Below are 15,007 nucleotides of genomic sequence, written 5' to 3' on the forward strand. Positions count from 1 at the left end.
TAACATTCCCGAAAAAGTGACTTTCCCATCATATTCCTGGAAATTATGATTTTCGGGCAAAAAAAAAAAATTATCCTCTACCAAACGCCCCCCTAAAGTCATGTGAAATCACCTTTAATTAAGGAGGAAACTCTAACGCTAAGAACATTGCATAAGAATATCCACCTTGAAAACAATCAAGGGGATCTAAGGGGAATGATTGATAAATTTATGTGGCTGAGAAGTTTTTGAAAGAAATTAGGATAAATTCGTAACAGAAGAAGGATTGAAGAATACAACGATTGACACATCACACATTACAAATGTGTTGGCTAGGATAATGTACATACATAACATGAGCCAATTTTATAGACACTTGGTCTAACAATATTAACATGCATGTTTTTTTTTATAGATATCAATTAGTGTTTGAATTCTTAATGAGCTCAACTAATTTGAATTCTGGTTTGAGTCTCTCCACCGTACATAGGAATTGTAATTCTCAAAAATCAAATCCATTATCTTTTAGGCAGATCAAATCTTAAGATCTAAAGATGCGTGTATATTATCTCATTATAGTTAAATATTTACGACCATAATAAGAATTTTACAATTAGTCTTGTTTGGTAAATATATTTTTTAGAGTTAAACATTTTTTTTTTCAAAAATTTATCGTAAAAAAAAATTTAAATAATTTTTTTTTCTAACCTTAAAATAAATAAATCTAAACATATGTGTATATTAGGGTGTCTGTTAAAGTCTATTAAAGCAAGAAATGGATCCTCTAATGTTAGAAAAAATGACATGGTCATGTGAGAAGATCACAATCATACAAAGTTAAATCAATGGTTATGATTTTGTAACTACCTATCTTATTATTTATTTTTTCTCTCCTCTTTTATTACCATTGATCCACTTTTATATGGTTATGATTTCTCACTTTATCATGTCATGTGATTTTTCACTTCAAGGATTCGGATCCACCACAAATTAGCGTTGATATCCATTTGAGAAATCAAAGATCCAAATTCTCTCGGTCCTTCTTTCAAGACTAACCCTTTATAGGTCAACTATGGAGAATGGCCTAACCCGTAACCTTTTTTTGTTATTTACATTTTGTAGGTCAACCTCTTAGGGGTTTGAATTTAGGTCATTTTTAATCTTTATGTCTTTTTACTAGGAATCACGACAAAAGGTAACAAAAAGGTCAAGTTACCATGACTTCAGCCTTGGACCACATGATTCGGACATAAGGTTACAATATAGAAACCTTCCCTAAATTTTTTTTAGATAAAACGTTATTTTATACAAGAGCTAAAGTAATTTTTCTTATCAATGAAAATATTTCATTTGGTAAAATTAGTTCATCTCAATTGATTAAAACATGTTTATAAATTTCTGGAAAAAAATGTTCAATATTTTCTGATAAAACATCCGATTCTAAATTAGACTTATCTAGGTAAAATAAAAAATAAAAAATCCATGTTGAGGATAACTTTTAGATTATCACTAAAATATCTCCCAGAATAATTTAAAACTTATTTAATTAAGAATTCCGAAAAGTAAAATGAAAATCATATAATAAGATGAGGATGAAAATGCACTTTGCATTCATACAATAGTTCTCATAAATATTACATACGCCAAATCTCCATAGCATCCAATACAAAATCGGTGGTTTCAACAACCACCCATGATGATAATGGAAAATCCTAGCAATGCATGCACATACCATAGTCATGAAAAGCTCTTAATCAAAACTAACCATGCCCTTAAAAGCTGATAAGGAAAGCACATATTACATAAAGTTTTTTTTCTTCATACGCATATATGACATAAACAAGAATTAAAAACTCAAATATTTTATTTGGCCATAACTTTATACTAATTAATAATATATTATTAATTAAAATTTACCGCTTTTATTATAATAATAATAATAATAGTAATCTAGGAGAGAGGAGCCCTTTGAGGAGCCCCCTTTCTTCTGCTGCCAAGAGAGAAGAGGAACCTATTGGCTTTGCTCTTCTTGGTCGTGTTGTTTGGTTCGTGTGAAATTACGGAATGGCTGGTGGCCTCAGTGTTGGAGTAAGAGGAACTAGGGGCAATTTGGGTGTCTTCGTCAATTACCTCTGAGCTGTCCACTCTTAAACCCTCGAACTGCGAAATTGCAAAGTCAGATTCATCGAATCGATGTATAATGCCGGACAAGCTTTCACCCTCGTACAATATGTAATCAACCTGCAATTATTCGGAGCTTTCAATATTTAATATGGAAAAAATATTTGTACTTTTAAATAGTAAATTTTATATTATTTTATTCTAATAAAGAGATGAAATCTACACCTTTATTTTTTTGTCCACTCTTTTCTCTTTTATCTATCTTTTTCTCTTACTTTAAATGACACAACTTTATCTCCTTTAAAATAACACACACTTTACCCATTTAATATTTGAGAAAAGTGTTTATCCTTTTAAAAGATACAACTTATATCCTTTCACTCTCACAAAGAAACAAGACTTACACCTTTATATTTTTTTGTCCACTCTTTTCGTCCTTTATCTATCTCTTTCTCTCACTTAAAATGATATAATTTTTTATATTTTTTTTGGTAAATAAAATGACACAACTTTATATTCTTTAAAATGATACACATTTTTTTCATAATATTTATGTATTATCAATTCATCATAATAAACAATAATTTAACTTTAATCTAAGGGGAAGTACAATTTTTTTTTAATTTGCAAATTATATTATGTACTGTTGAAAATATATAATGCAACCTAATATACTTTCACAAATACATAATATAATTTATAAGAGTTTATAAATAAAAAATTTGTAAATATAACTCTTCCCTTAATCTAATATTGGTTAAAAAAAATTGACGCACGCATTTAATGATGTATTACTGCATTGATTAAAAACTTCGATATTTTATATCACTATGTAGTTAAACTCATGAACTGAACTGTTAATAAAAAATTAAATAATAAATTTTTTTTACATATATAAGCAGTAACATATACATTATATATATTTTTTAAATTTTAGTTAAATTTTAATATTATTATTATTAGGGATTAATACTTCTACAATAAATATAAGATAATTTTATTTTTTATATACATATAAAAATGGATAAAAAACAGTTTTTCACTTTCTCTCTCCTTCTCAAAGATCCCTTGTTAATATATTAAAATATTAGTTAAACTCTTTTAATCAAGGGTTGGGAATACTTACGTGATAGAGACAAAGAGTTATATGAAATTCATATATAAGAAAAAGTTGCGTGTGACACTTATATCGACATGAAAATCGAAGTATGTATATAAATTTTTTTCTTTTTATACTACATGAGAATTATAAAATTCGTTAATCAAACACTAGCATGATTTATATATACTATCGTTTCATATATTGACAACTGATAAAAATAGAGTGATTTGTAAAGTAATTATAAGAACTAAGTTTTTATTTTTTTGATACAAGTAAGAATTTAACATATAACCTAATAACCTAATACAACCAATTTAAATCTCTCACCAGAAGACCAATCTTAGTGGCTTTAAGAACTAAATTTTTTAGAATTACATAACAATAAATGATTGAAGTAATAAATGTTTTATATAGTACGTCAAAATTAAATGCTTGAATAATAAAGTAGAAACAATTTATCAAGATTAAATCCCCATTTTTATTTGCTTCACAATTAAAGCTTTAAAGATAAAGCTCAGTTACTAAGGACACTCACCCACAATATTTTGCATCAGGTATTTTAACCACAGGCCAACATTTCGTAGTAGTTTTTATTTTTATTTTAGTTTTTCGATAAAAAAAAATGTTATTTCATTATTAAGGTATAGAGTAGCTAAATTTCAAAAAAAAAACCATTAACAAATATAATGATATAAATCTACATAAATTAGAAGGAAAAAAGAAGAAGAACTCCTTTGTGATATTAAAATATGGTATTTTAATTCTCAAGTTACATGAGAATTGAAACCTTATATTGTAGAAACAAAAAACATGTGGTACCCATATATTAGAAAAAATTATGTGTAGGATCAATGTTAACACGGAAATCGAAAGATGTATAAGAAAATTTCAATTCTAAATTATAAAACCTCTTTTGTGTATTGCATAGCACAAGTAATCCTGTTTTCTTCTAATTAACATGGGGAATGACTTGAAGCTGTGAAAAAGAAAATACAATGACAATTTCAAGCAGGTTAATTTTATTTACCCAAATAAGCTACCTTACAAATTTCATACATCATATCCTATCATAAATATTTACTTCTTTATATCTTTTTCTCTTTTTTACTTTTCCCCCCCTCACATGATCAAATGGTCCATGTCCCTCTAGTGAGGTTTATGTGCAAAGGTCTATGCAAGAAACATTTCTATATGAAGTAATATTACCCAAGAAAAAAAAATTGAAATTTCCTTTGCATCTTTATTTTTCTTATGACATCACCTTATACAACCTGCCTATTATTAGCCTTTAAAATTTTACCATGATCGGTCTAGAAACATTTTACTCAGAAAGTCAATTTGTAACTTTGTTAACAAAGTTATAACTCAGATATTGACCAGTAATTTGTTTTGTGTAAATTAAGAGCAAAACAAGAAAGAATAGGAGACTGAGAAATGAAACAAAACCTTGCATGAGAGAGAACAGAAGTGAAATGGCTCCTGAAGAATCCTGTCACAGGTGAAGCAAGCGTTGGCAGTACCTTTGCATGACCTTGATTGTGGCCTTTGATTTAAGAATATCACTTTGGCACTATTAATGGTATAGGGCTGCAAGCCAATTCAATACAAAGAATAACCTTAATTTCATTCTCTATCTAATTATTATAATCGGAAATTACTTTGATATATGCTTTTTATATAAATATTATGATGAGTTATCAAATATTTACTTATTTAATGAACATTAAATAATTAAAATACATTTGACAACTACTCAAGAATAACATAACTAAGTAAAACCTAAATACAATAACAACTCTTTTATAAATGAATAAACTTTTTCATGTATATATTAGTGTTGTTTCTTTGCAGAATTTTGTCTGACCTGAATATTGGAGCAATCAATGAGCTTTTCAAGATCATCCAATCGAACCACGTCGTGATAAACATACCTTCGCACCTGTGACATAGTGTAAAAGCTATCAGTTATTGGCTATTCAAACAAATGATGCAAATGAGGTTAAGAGTAAACAAGTGAAAAAAAAAAAAAAAATCTACTACTTTCCATATTTATATGAACAAAGTTAGCTCAAGTTTCTAGTCTCTTTCTTTCTCTCTGTGTGTGTGGGGTAAACATAACTGTCACTAGTTACTAGCACAATTAATGAAATGTGACAAGTTTTTGGGAGGCAAAGGTAAATTGTAAGGAGTTAAATGAAGGTTATTATAAGAACAGTTAGGCAACCAACCTTGGATCAATTGAAGAGTAGCAGAAAAATTAAATGAAGTGTGAAGTGGAGAATAATTTAGGAGAAGTGGTGGGTTACTGTGCAAATAATTAAATAAAGAGACACGGTATGAATTGGGAAACTGTGGTCAAACGTTTCGCTTTCAATGAAAGGAACAGCTGATAAACCTTTGCAGGGAGAAATGGATAAAAAAGAGATCTTCCATTAATGGGAAAGAAACCAAAACCAAAAAGTGGGAATCATGGAAGACATGGTGAACTCTTATGGAAACCATATATAAATATGCATAAACATAGATATGGGGAAACACCAAATACAATGAGACAATATAGGTGAGTTCAATTAGACAATTACTCAACGAGAACCACAGGTTTCTTTAATTTTAGAAAAACAAAACTCCACTGTTATTAAAAAATAAAAATAAAAACAAGTCAGAAAATTAGGGAAAATAATAGAATCTACCAGAAAGAATCCTGTATCCCCCCATTGACCAAATTTTGGAGGATATTCAATAAAGAAATTGCATGAACCAAAATCAAACCAAGAATTCCAATTTGGTAACTTTTTGAGTTCTCCCTCATCCCCTCCTCATCTAAGGGATAGAAAATTTAAGCTCATTCTTGTTTTTTTTTTTCTTTTTTCTTTATTCTTCCCAGTCTACAAGTTTCCAGGAAAGAGATTTAAGTGAAGTGCTTGCAGATAACCATTTCATGGGAAATTGCTTTGAAATTCACAAGAAATGAGAAGTAGATTGAACCATTTTCAAAGTTCAAAGGATTAAAAAGAAACACTTGAAGCTGCCTGATATATCCTCCAAAGTTGCATGTAAGAGAAAACATAACCAAAGAAGGGTGATAAGAAAGTTACTCAAAGAGAGAATTTTGATAAAGTCCTTAGAGATCCAGATCATAGCTGCATCAGAATTTAACCAGCTGAACGCAAAAGAATCTCAAAAGAACAAGAACAAACAACAACCAGCTGAGGAAAATTAGGAATAGATAAAAATTAAAAGAATTTCCAAATACCCATCAAACAATTAGAGCAGATAAAAAAAAAGAGAGGTGAACTTGTAAACATCATCACGTGAATTTTCAATTACCCTTCTGAAAAAAATAAAATAAAAATTGAAGGGTGACAAGGTGAAAGAGAGAAAGAAAAGATGAAAGGGAAGTGAGTGTATAAGCAACAACAAAAAAAATGGGACCTTTTTGAAATAGAAGAAAGAATTGAAGTGTGAGAATTGAAAAAAAAAGAGAGAGAGAGAGGGGGGGGGGGGGGAAATGAATCATGATGATGGAATTGGGCATATAATACCTGGAGGAGAGGGTGAGAACGGTGAGAAGGAAGACAGTGGGGGCAGATGCTAAGGCAACAGTGCAAGCAAAAGACGTTCTTCTCGTTCTTCCTGCGATTTTGGTGGACCCCACAAGCACCAAAGAATGTCTCAGCCATAAGCCTCTCTAGCCATGCAGGTTTCTCATTCATGTCTCCCCCACCACACCCTCCTGATGATGAGTAAGTGCCCATCATGTCTCTCACCATTTCTTTTTCTCTTCCAATCTCACCTCTCTTATATAGTGATGATGCTTCTCTACCTATTCTCTCTCTCTCTCTCTCTTCTTGCTTTGGATATTTATGAGTTGAGGCCTCTCTGCCTCTGCTGGTTGCTGCTTAACTAGCTTGGTTTTGTCAACCGGTTGATGTTGATTTCTTTTTTCTTTTTTTCTTTTTCTTTTTCTTTTGGGGGGTGATGAGAACCCTAACACATAACACCTCTCTATTATTCTGTCTATTTATAGGAGAGGAGCAGAGAAAAGTAAAGACAAAAACACAAATGGAAAATGGTAAAAAAGACCCATTAAGAAATTGAGAAGAGTGAAGAGTGAAGAGTGAGTGTGTGGTGGAAAGATAAAGAGAGAGAGAAAGAGCAGAGATAGTTTTAATGGCGGGAAGACAGCCCACCAATCTGTACTGTCTGTGCATACTAACATATTTTGCCCCTCACTGATCTGAGCACTCCACTATGACACCTTCATTTATTAAGGTCTCCCACCTTCACATTTGACCAAATGTCCTTACCACTTTACAACTTGTTAACTTTCTTTTAAAAATCAAAAATCAAAAAATTATTTCATTGTTTGTGTATTTATTTTAAAAAAAATATTATATTTATAAATTAGATTATCTATTTCTAAAAGTACACTAGATTATATTATGTATTTTCAGGAGTATATAATATAATTTATAAAAAAAATTATAAACAGATTATTTTTCTTTATTTTAAGACTTATTTTTATACTTTGTTGATTGATTAGGAGTTAATATTTTTTTAAACTATATTTAATGGATAGTTAAAATTTATTGAAGGAAAATATATGATTTATATAACTTTTGATTTTATATGATGGGCAGTTTAATTGAGGGAGTGTCTATTGTTGATATCATTTGTTTATTGAGATCTTTTAATTATATTTTATTAAATAGTTGAGATAAATTAATAATTTATTAAATAATTCAGTTAGATGAATCATTTGATGAAGTTTGAACAATTAACACTCTTTTATTAAAATAATATTAGAAAATTTGTTTTGAGAGTTTAGTACTTAAACTTTGAAAATTCACAACTTATTCTTCGAACTTTAAGGTGGATAAAATGATCCACTCATCGTCCATCCAAAATCTTATGAAAATTGTTACATCCCAGTCATGTTTCGGCTATGATTAATCTTCATTATCACGTAATTATAACATTTAATAATTTGTTTAAGATTTTCAATAAACATTAGTCACGAGGACCATTTTACATAAGTTAGGAAGGTTGAGGGTTATCATGTGTATTTTCAAATTTAAGGACTAAACTGCAAATTGTATAAAGTTGAAAGTATAAATTGGACCCACTAATTTTTTTTTGGTATGACATAGAAGTATCTCATTCAACCTCATCTGGTCACCTTATTCTCGGAATATGGATCCGAGGATTATCCCTCATTAATACAACGTGAACCCACTAATTTTCATATTATCCTTTAATTTTATCTTAGTATTTAAATTAATAAATTTGTTTATATTAAGAAATGCTTGAAGTGTCAAACTCATATAAATCAATAAATAAAATTTGTCACAATTTGAAAATTTTCAACCTTTTATCTTACTATCAATAAATTCCCTTTATAAAAATGTATTCAAGGGTAGTTATCTAACATGACCTTTTATATTATATATAAAAGAACTACTTTTATTTAAACGTAACTTTTAAACAGTTATAGTGCTATAAGCTTTTTATTCACGATAATTATTAAAAAAGTTAAGTGAGTAATAATTCTTCTACGAAATCACACACTGAATTTACCAAAGAGCAGTAATTTAAATAGTACTAAGGCAATCCATTTTATGTTGCTTTACCCACACTTAACCCTACTATGTATACATTTCCCTTTAGACATTTGTTGCAATTATGTCGGGGGCGGGGGGATCACTTATGTAACCTTAGTAAATGCGCTATCATTGAATTAATACTTACCAATAATATTGACACAACAAAGCACTGGACTTTGTTAAAAAATATTAAAATAAATAATTTTGAGTAAGGTATTTTCTTTTTTGGTAATAAATGACTAAGGTATTTTCTAACAATTATTTAAAGGGTTTAAAATCTCTCATGTTGTAGAAGATAAAATTATTTCTTATACATACTAATACACATAAAAATATATAGAGTTTATATTTTCTCTTTCTTTCTCTTCTCTTTATATAAGTCCTACACATTTTTATGTGTGTAGAGAAAATAATTTTATCTTCTAAAAAATAAGAAATAAAAAACCCTTATTTAAAATTAGAATTTTGAATCTTGGGTATTAGAAAACTTACAGTGATGAATGATGCTTTTATTGGAAAAATTGTTTGGAATTTTCTTAATAATCATGACAAGTTGTGGGTAAAGATTTTGAAAGCTAAATATGGCAATGTTACACATAGGCAGGAAGATTTCACTTGGAAGACTGGAAATTCTAATCTCTGGAAAGCCATGTGTGAAATCTGGCACAAATTGAAGCCTAGACTGATCTGGGAAATAGGAGAAGGATTAACAATCAAGTTCTGGGAAGATAAATGGGTGGAACATAAGAGCAATTTAGCAAGTAAAACTCTTAGGTGGCGTTTGGTTGAGGAGAAATTTTTTGAAAACTAGGGAAATAGAATTGATAGGGAAATGGTAAGAAAGTGAGATAGATAGGAAAATGTAAAAAAAAAGTTGTTTGGTTGGATAAAATTTTACCAGGTAAATATATCCAAATTTTGAAAACCTATGTTTGGTTTTGGAAAAAATATAGATAGGTAAATGTTATAAAATTACAATTTGATCCCCGATACCCTTATCCTAAACAAACAAAAAGTGGATCGTATGCCATTTGTCCCCAATCAGAGATATTTTCAAGCTTGAACATCTTCCAGATCAGGTGGCATGTTGTATACCCCGATTGTGTTGACAAATTTCTTTGGATGCAGTTCCACTCCTTGAGTGCAAGTGCTGGTGAAAAACCTTGCAAGCAACCATATTTGATTTCTTGCAAAGATTTTTTTACCCTTTTGACTGGAAAATTGAGTGCAGCTTTATGGCCTCTCATGGAAAATGCAGTTTGGTCATAAGCTAAAGCAGCAGAGTCTGCACTATCAAAGGTTCCAAGCCAAACCCTTGTGTCATTCCTCGTTGTATCTCTAATCTCTGCTGCAAATTTTCCCATGGATACTCCTTTGCAAAATGGTAGAGCAGATACAACCTACTGACTCCCTAAGCTGACCACACACATCATCTCTTGCATCGTATTATCTGTCTTTCCTTTTCAAAGGGTATATTGGTTACAAAAAAATGAAGTCAACAGTGGTTTACCCATGGTTTTACAAAAAAACCACATAGCAAAACGCTTTTGTAACAGTGCGGAAAGCTGTCTTTTTGCTTACAAATTGAAAAAGCTATGTATTTTGGAAAAGTGGCTTTTTGTATGAATCTATTCAGCCAAACACTGGCATTCTGGAATCCAATGATCACTTGCCTAGGTAAATTTTGTAAAGAGGCCAGCCAAACACCACCTTATTCCTTTTCCTAATTCAGAAAGTGGGAGGAAAGTAAGTGAGTATGTTACTGATGATGGAATGTGGAACTGTGAGGCTCTTTCAAGTCTTCTTCCGAAGAGTATTATTCAAAGAATTAGGAGTATTCTTCCCCCTCAAGGGGATGGTGGAGCTGATAGTTGTAGGTGAAATATTAAAGGATCCAATGAGATAACTGTCAAGCATTTGTATAATGCTCTTCTTAACCATGATGGTGAGAAGGATAATGAGAATGAAATCTGGTCTAGGATTTGGAAATTGAAAGTGCCTAACTGATTTAATGTTCTTCTTTGGAAGATTGCCCACCACCGGTTGCCTACTAGAAGCATGCTGGCCAGACTAGATATGTCAACTCCAATCTGTCCTCTGTGTCAACTGGATGAAGAAACCATATTGCATATGTTTTTTAATGCAGATTTATGTAGCTGGTTGAAGATAAATTTGAAGAATGATGTTCTAATGCGGGCAAATGATCAATGGCCTTGCATGTTTGCTGTCACAATGGCTTGTGCTTAGAGATGGAGAAGTGAAGTGGTTCATGGTGAGGAGGATAATTGGTTGGCTTATAAGAGTCAAACAATAACTCAGAATGTTCATGAAATATCTTTTGCACGGAAACAGTATCATGTTGGTAGGACTGTTAGGAATCCGGTTCATATCCCTGTGGTTTGGCAACCTCCAGAAATTGGTTGGATAAAGATTAACACAGATGGGGCTGCCAAATTAAATACTGGAGATGTTGCGTGTGGGGGAATCATGAGGGATGAAACTCGTAGGTGGATCCAAGGCTTTTCCTATCACATAGGTAAGTGTTCAGCCTTTGTAGCTGAATTTTGGGGTGTTCTCAAAGTTCTTGAAATGGCTTGGAATGGAGGGTGGAGACATTGTTTGTTAGAAAGTGATGCTAGCTCAGTGATCACTTTGCTCATCAAGAGTGGAGGAGCAGCTCAAGAGTCTCGTTTAGTGACTCACATTCGAGCATGGTTACAAAAGGATTGGGAGGTGCAACTGGTGCATGTTTTTAGGGAAAACAATGGTTGTGCAGACTGGCTGTCTAAATATCCATTGGAGCACCATTTGGAGAATAATTTTAGAGTCTTTGATTCCCCTCCCCTTAGGATTTTGCCACTGTATTTGACTGATTTTTCTTTGGTTTGTAATTCTTGTAGGATTTTTCTGTATTGAGTTTGTGTTTGGGGTCTTTTGCCCCTTCTTATTTACCCAAAAAAAAGGAATTTGAATCATTATTGACGAGTTTATGAATGATCTCATGCCAATTTCAATTATTCTTAAGATTGGAATGTGATGTTGACGTGGAGATTTAATATTTTATTAAGTCACTTATTATTATTTTTTTCTTTTTTTTGATACAAGTGAAAATTAAACACAAGTAGTCCTATTGAAACCAAGAAATATAGGCATGCCTATCATCCACACCAGAATAAATGAAGTTTTTTGAAAAAACAATAACCTAATACAACCTATTTAAATCTGTTACCACTAGACCAATCTTAATAAGTTAACTTATTACTTCTCTCACTGATATGCTTGCAACTTGAATATATTTAAAAATGTAATGTTAGCTAAGGAACGGTTATCTATACATCAATTCAATTCAATTAGTTTATTATTAATATTTAATGAATGGAATATTTTTGGATAATTTGTGAAAGTTAAATTTTCTTGATAATTTAATTAAAATATTTAGAATAAATCTTATCATAATTTTTCCTTCCCAAATATCTTTTAGTAAAAGAACTGAAATATATAATATTTTTTATATGTTAATTAAGACAATTTGTCGTTCATTTTTTAGTTCAAATTTAAGAGAATAAAAAATTAAATATACATATACCATGTTTAATAATTAAATTTGATATGTACGGATGACATATTTGTAATTTGGATTTATATTTGACCACTAGTAGTGAATTTATTTTGTACTTATTATGAAAAATAATAGGGAGTTTTGCTATAAACAATCCTCTATGAGAAAAAAAAAACTAAAGAAATTAAACAATAACTCACCATTTGCGAGGGGATTAATTCGGAATAGTGTTTTAATAGTGCAGCAGAGCTGGATGGCGTCAATATTCTAATTAGTTAAAAAAAAAAAAAAACCTATTCACTTTTGACAAGCAATTGGGTTTCTGAAGCTAAATGGAATACCTGAACTGAAACTATGCAAACCAAATAGTAGAAAACTTTACTGAGCAGTATTGTAATGATTGGCTTTTGAAACGAAGTTCAATTTTAAAAAATAGAAAAGAAACGAGTACAGTTTCTTTTTTACCAATGTACAGTAAGTTGTGTTCGATCTTTCAAAAGCTTTTCACAAAATATGGTCTGTACTGTCCAATCAATCATACTTGTCAAATTTAAATGATATTTATTCAACGGTCTCAAAAGTTCACATTCCTCACAGGTTATCATGCATACAGTCTATCATTCAAAATAATGGGGATGCCTGGGGAAAAAATAATGCAGGACATAAAAAGTTAAAAAAAAAAGATATATATTATGGGATTTATTATTCTTCTTCTAAAGGAGATAAGACTTTTTCCTAAAGACTTAAAAAAGATGTGGATTTATTTCAATTTTTCTTCTTCTTTAATGGGACCTATTGCTAAATTGTGTCTACGACTAGAGATAAAAAATTTTTGTCGAAGGAGACAAATAAAGTCTATATATTATTACTATTTACTTTAATCCTATAAAATTTGTGTAATATATATAGGAAAAAACATTTTTTATGTTGCATGAGAAGTGTTTTCTTATGTTGTGACTCTTCGATTTGTGTGTAAACTTTTTTTTTTTTAAATAAGTGTGGGACCCACAACAAGTTGAGTCATAACATAAAAATTTAATTCTCATGTAACATAAAAAAATCAAAGCCCATATATATAACTGATTTTCCAAACTACCATGGAGAATAACTCACAAGCCCTTTTTTTTTGGGTTATTTTACGATGTAAGTACTATATATGTTAACAAATTGTGCTAAATACAAGTTATTATGTGTATTTTGAGTAGGGCCGGCAAAATGGGCTGAGCTCGCCGGGCTGACCCGCCCCGCCTGCCAAATGGGGCGGGCTGGGTTGAGTTTTTCAACCCACCAGCCCGCCAAACCCGCCAGCCCATATGGGTCAGCCCGCCAAGTTCTTTTTTTTTTTTTTTTTTAGGTTACCCAATTGTTATGTAGCTCCGTATCTTAGATTTTTCTGCATGCAAGTGGCTTTTTTGAATTGTTGTAGACTGCTCATACAACACTTTGTTACTCTATTTTATCCTGATATGATTTTATTTTTTTATTATTATTTTTGGAATGAAAGATGCATATTTATATGCAGATTATTAAACACTGATCTTCTTGGTTTCTTAAGCACATTAGGATTTTATGCAGATTTTTGTATGCTTTTATGCAGATTTTTTTATGTGATTTTATGCAGAATTTAATTTTTTGTATTTTATTTTTATATTTTTTTTATTTTAGGCGGGCTGGCCCGTAGCCCGCCAGCCCACTCATAAAACAGGCCGGGTTACTCCTTTCAACCCATTTTGTCAAAACGGGCCGGGGCGGGCCAACCCATTTTGGGCGGGCTAGTGGCGGGCCGGGGCGGGCTGGCCCATATTGCCAGCCCTAATTTTGAGAGGAATTTAAAACTTTAATTTCAGGACTTATCCAAAATCAGACTAGTCCCGAAACAATGAGCCGATTGAAATATTTTCAGAAAAAATTATGTGTATTTTGAATTTAAAATTATAGATGTTCTGAACCCCCTTCCAGCCATATTATTGGACTCAATCCACCGGTAGGTAAAATTTTTCTACAAATGAAAGGTTAAGCTTCACAAAAATGAACTTTTGAATCCAATCCTTGTTCAATGTTATTGTGCATACACATATTTTTTTTTGACTTTCAGCTTCCTCGTAATGCACAGTAATTTATCAACACTTGCCGTTGTCTTCCCATAAGCACCGCTAGTCCACATATTTTAGAGTAACTATTGATCCTCTATATCAAACAATAGATGAATTTTTATTTTTTTTCAATGAATATGACTAATAACTTTACTCCTCTCTCAAATACAGGTATCATGTAAAGTATTTAACTACTAACAAATTCAGAGATCACTAGAATTCTTCGTATTATATGAGACAACAAACCTAGGAGTGCCCGGATTATGTACTGGCCAATGCAAAAATCACATAATTTTCTCTTCTTTATTCCAAGGAATAGCATCATGAAGATATAAACAGTGTTATGAGTTTAGGGTTGTGTTTGTCTCTTACTAATAGTTGTACCTCGGTTTCTAGGCCGGTCATATGACCAAAACCTCCTTCACTTGTATCTATCCAAAACAGTAGTATGCATGGTCTGTTCCTCCTCTCCTTTATTTTTTTATTATTGATTTTCAGTAGAGAAGACACACATATAATTGCAAATGCTGGAACGTTGTGTAGTTATTTT

At 31.1% G+C, this 15,007-nt stretch overlaps 2 protein-coding genes across 2 annotated transcripts; both read right to left on the reverse strand.

The window, feature by feature from the left end:
- Positions 1-1,929: 1,929 nt before the first annotated feature.
- LOC133311610 (protein RGF1 INDUCIBLE TRANSCRIPTION FACTOR 1) lies at positions 1,930-6,972 on the reverse strand. The gene is made up of 4 exons (XM_061512678.1): positions 6,745-6,972; positions 5,067-5,141; positions 4,649-4,789; positions 1,930-2,220 (listed from the first exon to the last, which is right to left on the reverse strand). The coding sequence occupies exons 1-4, from the start codon at positions 6,970-6,972 to the stop codon at positions 1,930-1,932; spliced, it is 735 nt and encodes a 244-aa protein (XP_061368662.1).
- A 2,828-nt stretch (positions 6,973-9,800) lies between these two features.
- LOC133311611 (ethylene-responsive transcription factor 1B-like) lies at positions 9,801-10,169 on the reverse strand. Its single transcript, XM_061512679.1, has one exon. It carries the CDS (start codon positions 10,167-10,169, stop codon positions 9,801-9,803), a length of 369 nt encoding a protein of 122 aa, XP_061368663.1.
- Between the last annotated feature and the right edge of the window lie 4,838 nt (positions 10,170-15,007).

This window comes from Gastrolobium bilobum, unplaced genomic scaffold (genome assembly GCF_033153095.1).
Source record: "Gastrolobium bilobum isolate Gb01-03AN ecotype WA unplaced genomic scaffold, APGP_CSIRO_Gbil_v1 utg1842, whole genome shotgun sequence".
In the NCBI taxonomy this organism is placed as follows: Eukaryota; Viridiplantae; Streptophyta; class Magnoliopsida; order Fabales; family Fabaceae; genus Gastrolobium; species Gastrolobium bilobum.

Bases quoted from the DNA above. Each gene is read 5' to 3' on its own strand.
- LOC133311610 (XM_061512678.1), bottom strand. From the start codon at position 6,972: ATGGTGAGAGACATGATGGGCACTTACTCATCATCAGGAGGGTGTGGT. The intron at 5,142-6,744 runs GTATTATATGCC...ACTATGTCACAG, and splicing joins GTTCTCACCCTCTCCTCCAG to GTGCGAAGGTATGTTTATCA. The intron at 4,790-5,066 runs GTCAGACAAAAT...ATTGGCTTGCAG, and splicing joins TTGATTGCTCCAATATTCAG to CCCTATACCATTAATAGTGC.
- LOC133311611 (XM_061512679.1), bottom strand. From the start codon at position 10,169: ATGGGAAAATTTGCAGCAGAGATTAGAGATACAACGAGGAATGACACA.